The sequence below is a fragment of the Sylvia atricapilla genome, chromosome 2 (genome assembly GCF_009819655.1).
Source record: "Sylvia atricapilla isolate bSylAtr1 chromosome 2, bSylAtr1.pri, whole genome shotgun sequence".
Taxonomy (NCBI): domain Eukaryota; kingdom Metazoa; phylum Chordata; class Aves; order Passeriformes; family Sylviidae; genus Sylvia; species Sylvia atricapilla.
In genome coordinates, this window is record NC_089141.1 from 93,080,650 (window position 1) to 93,092,092 (window position 11,443).

The following is an 11,443-nucleotide window of genomic DNA, read 5'->3' on the forward strand; positions in this document are numbered from 1 at the left end:
TTTTCTAAACCATTTTAGTCCCCTAGATAAAGTCTTATGGAAACTGAGAAACAGTTTCCCATAAGGGCATTCTAATTTTGGAAAAAATACCTTCAAAACTACTGCTAGTCCTCATCTAAACAATTCTGATGAATCTTGGATTAGTTCCTCTACTCTCTACATATGTAAATATTAATTAAGGTAAATTAAAAAAAATTGTATATATGACAAGTTAGATATAGGACAATGTTGAAAAATACCTTATATTTGTTTAAAATGGGAATGAGTAAGTGTGCAATGATTCACTGTAAGTGATCATGTTGATTCTCTGAGACTTTCATAGTTGAAAAACCAATATTAAAAAAAAAAAAAAAAAGATATTTCAATCATTGATTCAGAAAATTACCCAAAATTCTGAAAGAATTTATTACTTTGAGCTTTTCCCTTTCCTGACATAGTTAAAAGAATACCATAGGAAAATACTCGCTTTATTTTAGTCTTGTATAAAACCAGGCTAATTAGTCATTGGAAAAAAAGTCCAACCAGCAACCACGGCACTACTAGGACCACACTCTCATCCACTGAGCTAATTTTAGTTGTTAATGCCATACCTTAAAATGAAACCAACAGCAGGCAGAGCTGGCTCCTGGTAACAGGGGCATTGATGTCCCAGGCACAGCAACTGATGATCCAGGGCCTGAGGAGATGGGACTGGAGAGCGAGCCCAAATTTCTTGAAATATTGCTGAGGGAAGGGATGGTGGCTGGCCTGAAATGGAGCCCCGGGCCATGAGCAGGGGTCAGGAGAAGCTCTGGGTGTGCTGGACAGGGACAGTAAGGCCCAAGTGTTCCCTCAGAGCCCTGGGCTCTTTGGGGTTATTTTGGACCTACAAGAGCATTAGCTACTTAGGAAGACTAAATTAAGTACATAATTTATGAACTTTTCTGTGTTATCAAGTGGATTAAGTTATTGATGAATGTATTTGAGAAAAGTCTTGAAAAAAACATTACCTTTCTCTATATGTTACTAGAACAATAGATGTGATAATAAAGAAAAAAAAAAAGCAAACTAAAGTTCAGTATTTCAAGATATGCATAACTTTGGCTTGCATAGAAATACCACTTATGCTACCATATATTTAGAATATTGTCTTAATTAAATGTATAACAAATACTTTAAAATATAACTAAAATAATTTTAAATTGATTGCTTATGAATCTTAGAAAAACAGGTTGAAATTTTTCAAAGCTCTAGGTTTACTTTTAATTTAAGGAAATCTCTACCGAATATGTTGATAGATTATAGCAGATATGAATACTTAGATTTCTTCATTTTTCTGTGAAAAATAGTCAAATTTTAAAAACCTAGGGAAATGCCCTCATTTTCCAATAGAACAGAGAGAATAATTGCAGGACAGGGAAGAAATGTATACAGCTCTTCTGTCCTCCTACAGCTCAATACTTCCATGACTAAGAAATCCCTAAACTTTGCGGACCAGGTTACTTTTCTCACTTCTGTACTTCCCAGACAACCTGCAGTTGTCCAGGTACTCTATGCAGACAGGCAAAACCAAAGCTTAACCTATATATCTAGCACATTTCATAGACTGCTTTCTACATTTTATAGAAGAAAATTTGAAGGAAAGTCCTATTAGAAAAAAATATATAATTTATCTTTTATTCACATTTCTCTTTTAAGCAACCTCTGAAGAAAACCTTTTTATAAAGTTAAGCAGGATGGAGAAGTGCAGCTCATATTTTTCTGTCAAATGCAAAACATAAAATTAAGTAATCTTGATTTTAGTTTCCATGAGATGTAGAAATGAATGCACTGGGTTGAAAAACAAGATTAACCCAGCTCAACAATATCATTCTAACAATATTGCCCAATATTTAAGGACTAAGAAAGAATACTGGGGGAAGAAAGCAAATTTATTTTTATTTTTTTAATGAGGATATTAAAAAGTTCACAGAAAGGTCCTGCTTTGAGCCTCCTGAGCCAACAATATTTTTTTGTTATTTCCATGCAATATCCCTGGCTGGATTGATATTTTATATTGTGTAGTTAGCAGAGTTTTCAACACCAAGAATACGGATTCTGGAACCATGTTATGACTTCCTCATGCTACTCACGGTTTAGCTCCATGTTCTGTGAGGGGCTTCCTATTTTGAATCTGCGACCTGTCAATGTCTTTGAAGTATTCCGCATTTAGAAAGTGATCAATTGTAAGTGCTCTGTTTCTTAATGACATACATGATCTTATGCTTATCATATCTTCTATCACTCTGAGCACTGGAGAATGTTTTTAATTTAGCTATTCCCTTACAGTGGGTCTGTCTTTAATTGTTGAACTCCTCCTCTCTGTACCTGACCCAGATGAGCCTATGATTAACATATTCAAATTAAGGCCACATAGTACAGTTTCTATATCTTGTTTAAATAGTTCTGCTAGTTTTTAACATTTTTGCCAATTTATTCCCTGTATGTCTTTTCTTGACCATTATTTGACAAGTTGATGTATTTTCATAGAATGCTCTTTGATAACTTCAGGATATAATTCATGAATAGTAATTGTCTGGTTAAAAACATTATCAGATGCATACAAATAAGAACATTATATCCTATGTAAATTATTTTTACATTATTTTTCTGCTTAATTCCATCAACATTTAATTTATCAGTTTTTCCATATTCTAGGACTCTTCATTCCTTCACAGTCTGCTTAGATCCACACTTCAACTCAAAAAATTATCATCTAACTGTGTGGGTAAGAAAATAATATGAATATCTGTTTAAAAGGATTTCATAGATAAAAAAGCCATATAAGTTTTCTGCATGAGAGTCTTTGTCCAAGTAAGACTTTTGCAGGTAAAAACTAAGGATTAAGTGGAGCACAAAGAATAAGGGAATATTCCTTGTCTGAACTTATTCTGTGAATCTAATCAATAACATTATGTCTTGGAATTTAAAAACAGATTTAAGCAGTTTGGGGAATTTTGTTAACAATTTTATTTTCTTAATGGTTCCTTTTTTTTTTTTTTTTTTAAACCTTTAAATGGAGTTTAAATTTTAGCTCAATGCATTTTTCTTACGTTTTGTAAAACAAGTTTTTAATAACTGTGCGGGGAAGTGGGATTAAGAGCCATTAGAAAAACCTAGTGTATTTAGGTTACCTAAGAACCTGAAGGATTAAAATTCTTCACTAGTGTTTCAAGCTCAGAATACACTTCTGTCACTCATTTTCCACTTAAAGTAGATTGCTCTGGTGTGGATTTCTGCACTGAGATATTAATGATACAAGTGCCTATTGTACTTTGCTATGCAAGTTGTCTACTTGCATGTGTTTGCAAGTGCAGACATGGTTAATTCTTATGGGGAATGCAGCCCTTACTTACACAGGATAGATTATGAAGCCAAATAAACCTTACAAAGGAAAATTTAGATGCTAATCCCTGAACAACATTCAAAACAATCTTTACATAAAGCAAAACTCTGGGAACATATCCACCTTTCCCTTTTCTCTCAGAAAACATATAACCAAGTGGGAGGATGCACTCTGCAGAAAGGTAACCTGCAAAGGTAACCTGCAAAGGTAAACCTGCACTCTGCAAGTACTACTGCAAAGTAGTACAACAAGCTTATCTTTTCAGGGGCATCTGTGGTAAATGTATTCCAATATTATTGATAATTATAAACAGTGTGAATTAATATTAAAATATGAATTACTACTGCACTGAATATGAATCAGCATGTTTACTGAATTTGCTAAAAGATTTCGTTGGATGAAGGTATCTGATGAATTAAAAATGAAGCTTCTTCATTATAACCCAGTGCATTTCAAGTGGCTTATGCACCCCTGCAGAATTCAGTTTATATTTCCCTATGCCATTGCAGAATGAGAAAAAACTCTTTTCCAAACTGTCATTATATTAAAAAAATTATGCTTAAGACTCTCTAAGAAAAACGTAATAACACCCTGCACTTTCTGTCCTCTGAGGTATTCATGAGTCTTTGTCAAGGGAGCTAGCTTTCTCATTCACATGCTGTTGCAGCTTGTTTTCTATTTATTTGAAATCTTGTAGTGTCTTGAGCATCACCTGGGAAATCAAAGTCTGTGTCAGATGTGTTGAACCCCTGATGATAAAAGTTGATGATTAGATGTGACTGAGCTTGAGAACAGTCAAAGGCTATCTCAAGATAAACATCTGATGTTAAAGGACTTGGAAGATGAAACTGGTGATGTCCTTGCTAAAATTTTGGGGAAGATAAAGTGGAAAAAAAGTTCTCTCTCAAAGTCTCCATTACAGGGATACAGATGACCACAAGAGATCTGCATGTTCTCAGGAAGAGGTACACTACTATTCATTGCAAAATCTTACACATGTCAAAAGATGTCATGCCTTGGATAATAAAAGAGTAATTATTAAACACTTCTAGCAAAAGAAATAAATCTAAATGGAAAAAAAAATATTTTCAAATATAAATTAATGCTGATTTTTTAATTAAAAACGAAAAAAGAAAGAACAATGTGAAGTTTACAATTTTTGGCCTTGTATCAAAACAAGTAGAAGTTTCAATACTAGAAATCATTTGAATATAGTCAAAAATATGTAAAAGAAACCCCATCAGGGACATAACTAGAGCTTTCCAGCTTAATCACCTGAGATATTATCAGTTACTATCACTAACAGCTCAAAATTGTGTTTGTATGTGATTTTTACAAAGTCCATGTTAGTCAAGCTGGAGAATTTGTCCCACTGGGAGTGCCTGTCCTTTCAAGTTACAAAGAGCTGCATCAATGACCTTCTCACACACCTCCAGCACCTGACACTGTTCTAGAGAGTTTAACAGAATTTTTTTGGTGGTAGTAACTTCCTTTCAAAATTCAGATTTTTTTAATTGCTACCTGACTTCCAGAACACGTATCAGGCAAAAATCAAATGCTTGTTTATGTTGTTGTGCTGCTGGGATTACTTTCATATTGTTCAGATACGTTAGCCTTTTTCTGTAATTGCCAATTGAAATTTAGGTAGCCTTTAAATCACAATGAGTTTCTCTATTTGTGACAGGAACATATTTTCTGGCTTGCTATTTACTTCCTGGTCTCTTTTAATATATGTTGAAAAGATATTAAGTAGAAAAAGTTCAGGTAACATAAAGTCCTAAAGTTTAAGACTAAAAGGTAAAAAGAAAGGAAAATCACTGTGAGGTAGATGTAAAAATAATCAAGATAACCTTTTTTTCGATGTATGTATTTTGAATTAAAAGCTTCATTTCTTAATTTATTATTTTCCTGAAATCAAAACAGTAGACGAGGAAAAGAAAAACTCACTTCATCAGGACTGGATGAAAAAGACACCTATTAAAAAAAACCCCAAACAACCAAAGTCCAGCCTAAGAGTATGACTTGAAAAGAGTAGGATCCTTAACTGAACCCCAGACTTATTTTTAAGCAGGAAATTGTCCTTTCTGCTTAGAAAATATTCATTTCTACTATGAAATTATTATGGCCCGAGGCTAAGCAATTCCTGAGTATTTGGAGAATGCATTATCAGATGAACAAGATGAATATTACTGATTCTTTGTTTGCTTATTTTTATCCAAAGAAACTATCTTACACCTTCACTTCATTAGAGGCAACTAGAAGTAATATTTCAACAACATTATGTCAGAGCAATCTGAAGATATGTTGTATCTCTAAAACTGTAAACTATATTATTCTCTACTTAAGATGATGATCTTAACCAGGTGAGCAGCAGCAAGAGTTTTATTTCCAATTTGTTTGCGTGTCTCAAGTTTTCCTTCTGCTACTCAGTCCTTACACATAAAACAATTTACAGTTAGAATAGTTGATGCAGTGCATCACTTTGTGAAATATCTAGCATTTTTACTTCTTGAGAGAATTCCCCTTAGCGAAGTCCTTTTGTTATGAGTTTATCTTTTCATTCACTGATTTTTGCTGATATAGACAACATTATTCAACTGACCAGAAAGTGAACATGTTCTGAAGCATATGGTGCCCCAATCATTATTCATATCTCAAAAGTCTATACATAGAAGCATAATGCTTCTTCTCATTAATGACTTGACCAAAATGTTTTCTTAATATTGTCGTTCTGTACTTAAATAACTTTAGTCTGCCCCATGGAGCTTCAAATGAGACAAGCTTAACACTGCAAAAGAGGTTTCGGGGTTTTAGCATACAAAAATCTCACATGATGATGTGGATTTCCATGGTTTTAGAAATTGGTCTAAAATGGATTTTTGAGATGACTTCCTAAACTCATGGAGATGAATGATAACTAAAGTTATGAAGAGGTTTCAGGAAATGTTAGAATTTAATTTACACACATAAGTTTTGCAAAATTTTAGATTAATTAGTATTTTATTTGAGAGATATGGTAGGGATGTATTGAACTGTATTTTATTCACACTAAGAACATGTTGAAAAGAAGCTGAGTTCTGGCAATAAATCAAATTTTGGAGGTAGGGAGAAATTTCAGTATCTCATCTTCACATATATAACCACATCTAAAAAACAGTACCATTCTGGATAAAAATTTTGTTATATAATGACCGCTGCTGTTTTGGTTACAAATATAATTCTTCATTACCATTTTATCATAAAGCTTTCATACACTCTGAAATATGATAAAAGAAGATGAGTAATCTTTTAATATGACCTTGAGCAGATAAAACCTCTGTATCTGTGATAAATGCAAGTTTGCATTTATAGAGTGGCTGCACTTTCAGTTGTCAGTAAAATAGTTTTATGAAAGTTTAAATGAAAAAAATGCAACATCTTGAAGACTTGCCTAATATTTCATTTATAGTAGGTAGAAGACACATAGCTGGCACAGTTTTATATGTAAGTCATATATCATCCACATAAAAGTGCTGTTGGCTATTCATGTAAGTATCAGCATAAGAGGACATATCCAAGGTGAATTGGAAAATCTCTCTCCTCGTACCAGTTTATACACTGTAGATGCTTCTTTCAGGAATGACAGGCTTAGTGATGAGTTTTGCATTTAAGTATACTCATCAATTAATTTTCGAAGGTATTCAAGCCCATGAAATTGAGCTAGTAACATTCAAATCCTATGATGTTTCTTACTAAAAAGTATGTATTATTTTTCCTGAATTTTTTAATGTTTGTTTTAGGGATGAGAAAGGAGAAAGAAAGTCACTCCTTTTTTTTAATATCAGGAGTCTCTCAATCAAGTGTGGCATCATTTCTCATTACAACCTTAACCACATCTTATCTAACAATATTGTTAGATAATAAAGTTATCTAACACTGCTTTTCATGATAGAAAGGCTTACAAAAAGCTATAATATGTCCTGCAGTACAATACACACCTTGAAGAAAAAAAAAAAGCAGCAAACTATTAAGTCACTCTCTGAATTAGGAAATAACTCTATTGACTGCCCATGCAATGACTGAGTAACTATAAGGCATGTGGCCTCAATAACAAAAGACTATATTTCTTCTCTGTAGGTACAGCTACATATTTTCACAAGGAAGCAAACCAAAAAATATGCTGAAATATCTCCATTTGAAGATTGCAAAAGAATGAACATTGCCAGTTTGTTGTGTGGCTTTAATTGTCACTAGAGATTCTACAGTGAGAAGTAGAAAGCAGTCTCCCATGTTGCCGTTTTCAATATCATAAGTCCCAGAAGGGAATTTCTTTCTGAAACAGAGAAAAGAAGCTTACTGGGTTTGCACTAGCTAGCCATCAATTTCCAGTGAAAGTCAGGGAATGAGTAGGAAAGTTGACTTTCTTTTTTTATGAACAGTTTGGTGGTGGCAGGGGAGAAATGTTTATTGAGAGTTGAAACTGTGATCCTCTTCATTTTACTGCATTTGTAAGCACCCATCCTAGTGTAATGAACTACAGACCATTTTTTTGAATAGGTATAAATGTATTTTTCAGGATTGGAAAGCAAGTAAATTCAGGATATTAGGTGGTCTGTAAGTTTATCTGACACTTCATTTGAAAAATGCTTCAAGAAATTACTTTCCATAATGTCTGGTACAACCCCAGGTGGCAACTAAGTGCTATCCAGTCACCCACTCCCACCCCCATCCCCCACTGTTCCCTAGAGCTCAGAGCTTAATCTTTGAATTGAGTACCTATTAATATTGAACATCTCAACCAAGGTATCTAAAAGTCAAATTGAATCTCTACAAACACATGCAAATAGAGGGTCTAGTTATTTATTTATGTTTTTGTGACTGAAATAGATGGATCTTCCTTTATCAGGAATACTGAAAAGAATTCTACTGCACAGGAATTCTAATTGTGTCTTTCAGCACAAACAAAGGCAACAGAACCGGATGAAGAAGCTGAAAATCTAAAGCCTACCCCACAGAGAACTATTTTTAATTTACAGAAAACCTTGGACCCAGTTAGCTTAAAAATAAACACCTGCAAGAAGCTCATTGAATTTACTAGGAAAGTAACTAAATAGAATCCCCTCATCCTAGCATAATGAGCTCCATATCAAGTTACCCTAGTTTTATATGACAGTGCAATATATTAATTGCTTCGGTTTTTATTTATCCCTATCAGGCACAGGGCAGAAGAAAAAAATTTAAAAATCCTCACCTTGCAATTTCAGATTTACAAGGAAAATACCTCTTCTGAAAATTAACATATCAAATGAATGATTTGGTTATTTTAAAAAACCCAAATAAACAAAACAAAACAAACCCAAAACACTCCTACTCTTCTTAGAAAACTTTCACAGTTTTGTATTATCCCTATAAACATGAAATATCTGGGTAGACAATTCTAAAACACGATCACAAACCTATGCATAAAAGCTATAGTACCCTATAGAATACCATAAGCATTTTGTGCTTTGCAAACTGCTTTAGCATTTATATGTAAAAGCACTTCATTTAATTTCTTAAACCATTTATTATCCCTGTTTCTATTCAAATTTGCATGTATGAAGAAAAATTACTGAAATTCCAGAAACTGGTCAATAAAAAATGTTTTATAAACAACAAGAACAGAAGAGAACAGAACAGAACAAAACAAAACAAAAACAACAACAGAAAACCCCAAAAAGGTTTTCTTTAAATGCAAATGGGCTTATTGTAAATTCAAAGGTAAAAAATTCATAAAAGAAATACACGGCCTTAGTAAAATTTGTTAAATCTAAACTAGGGACTAGAAGAATTAAAAAACATACAAGAGGTATAAAACACAGTTTAGTATCATTTAATGAGTGACTTAGATGAGCATCTTTAAATTTTTTTTTGTCACTTAATCCTTTCTTATGGATAGCTGATAAATGTGTTTATATGGGATATAAACACACTTATATCCCATATCAGAAGTATAAAAAAAAATACAGAATATCCTGACTTTGAAGGGACCACAAGAATCATCAAAGTCCACCTCCTTGCCCTGCACAGGACCATCCCTGTGCTGGAGATCCTTATTAAGGAAGATTAGAACAGGTGTCAAGTTTCTTTACCAGAGTAAAATATCTGACCAAGTCCAAAAAAGTAAGGTCATTGATATTTTATTATGCTATTCTGAGTTTCAGAATGTTACTGAAAGTAGTATTCACTATTGCCCACTTAAACCTTTTTTAAATAAAAAATGCTGATTTCCCCTGACACCTTTGTATTTTACAATGTTAATATAGACAACAGTAAAAAATTTCAGTTGAATGTTTCATTCTTCCAAATGTCATTATAATAAGATTCAATTTAAATAAACTATTTTTCCTGAAAACAAATGGAAAAAAAGTAAAATATTAAAAAAAAGAAATCCATTTCAACATTTTCAGATGATAGTTGTCCATTTCTAAAAGGCATTTTAGCTATTTCTAATTTAACTTAAATGTAAGAATTTGAGGGCAGGGGAAGGTTACTTTTTGATGTATAAGAACTTTTTGGTGTACAATCTTAGTTTACAAAAGTGTTCTTCAAGTGTTTCTATAATCTCAGCAATACTGAAATGAAAATTTGGATTTTGTGAAGCCAAGAAAAATTAGCTGTTCTGGGTTGACCTGCCTCCTATCCCATATATCCATCCCATATCTTGGATACATTGTTATGTCTCACAGCTGCCCCCTCCCTCTTGGGCGGGTGCCTGCAGTTTTTTTTTTTTCTCTTTCTTGCCTGTTTCGGCTCCTTCTTTTGCTAGCTAGGCTGCCTTTGCCTTGGCTTCGCTTCACTTTGCTTTGCTTTGTTCTCCGGCTGCCCCTGCCGCTGGTTATTTTTTCCCACCGCTGCTCCTGTTTGGTTTTATTTTCCCTCCTTCCTTCTGTGCTCATCCCCATGATTCCTCCCTGAGGCCACAGCTTCCACCTGGAGCTGGACTCTGCAGGGGAGAGGCACGTGAGCAACTTCTGTGTCCGTGTGCAGCTGGAGTGCACCTGCTCCAGGGAGCAGCAGGCGGAGAAGATGCTGTGCTTCCTGCACCACCCCGAGGAGGAGCTAAGAAGCAATCAGGATCCCAGCCTCCTGGACACCCTGTGCACCGACTCCTACCTTGACGTGCACAAAACTGCCTGCTGGTTCTACCAACTGGTGAGAGCAGTCTGGCCAGCTTTGACTCAGTCACACAGCTGGCATTTAAAGCTGTTGCCCTCCAGATGCTCCTGCCAGAACAAGGTGACCAACGGCACAGAAAGCTTCAGGATCGAGATGCTGTTTGGGGTGCAGAGAGATGACTCACACATCTTTGTGAGCAGCCAGCTTAGAGAGGCCTACACCCCAAGCACAACCTGGCCTGAGACTTATGCTGTGGCAGAGACTGAGTTCTTCGAGCACATTGCCAGGCAGGCCCCCCCTGACAGTTTGCACCTCAAGTGCCTGCAGTTCTTCACCCACCTGCAGCTGGGCTTTGGCTTTTCCACCTACGCCACCAAGACCATCGTCATGCACCTGCTCAACATCGAGCCCGTGTCATCATGGCGCAGGAGAGATTTGCTGCTGCGACTGGTGGATATCAGCGAGAGCCTGCGCCTGTGTGTGCAAGCAAAGCGCCTCAACCACTTCATCGTAGGCAACTGGAGGCTTCCTGGGGACATCAGTTTGCCCCGAGATGTTCAAATGGATAAGAGAAACAACCTCTTCCATCACCTGGCACAGCAATCGGCTGCCCACAGGCAGGCGATCAGTGAGTACCAGGTGCTGAGAAAGTGGTTCAAAAGAATCCTTCTCGGGCAACACTGAATGAAGGAAGGGGAGCAGCCATGGCTATGAGCACAGAGCTGTGCTCGGGCTGCTCGCACCCGGCAGTGGAGACCCACCTCCTAGGACCAATTTGGTGCTTTAAGGAGAAGAGGATACGGGAAAAGGCTCTGGTGAAGGCCCCCACAGCCTCTCCTGCCGCCTCAGCAGGTGGAGAGCCATGGGAGGATTTATTCTACCTCCTCGTGTCAGATCATTTGCCAAAAGAAGGCACCCAGATCTGCATAAAGCCCCAATTAT

At 35.7% G+C, this 11,443-nt stretch overlaps 1 protein-coding gene across 1 annotated transcript in view; it reads left to right on the forward strand.

Annotated features, from left to right (window-relative positions):
* LOC136375178 (inositol 1,4,5-trisphosphate receptor-interacting protein-like 1) overlaps window positions 1-11,205 on the forward strand; it is a 30,400-nt gene extending 19,195 nt beyond the window's left edge. Inside the window, 1 exon segment of the mRNA XM_066340546.1 lies at window positions 10,152-11,205. Within this exon segment, the coding sequence (XP_066196643.1) occupies window positions 10,152-11,185 (1,034 nt within the window). The 3' untranslated portion in view covers window positions 11,186-11,205.
* The last annotated feature ends 238 nt before the right edge of the window (window positions 11,206-11,443 follow it).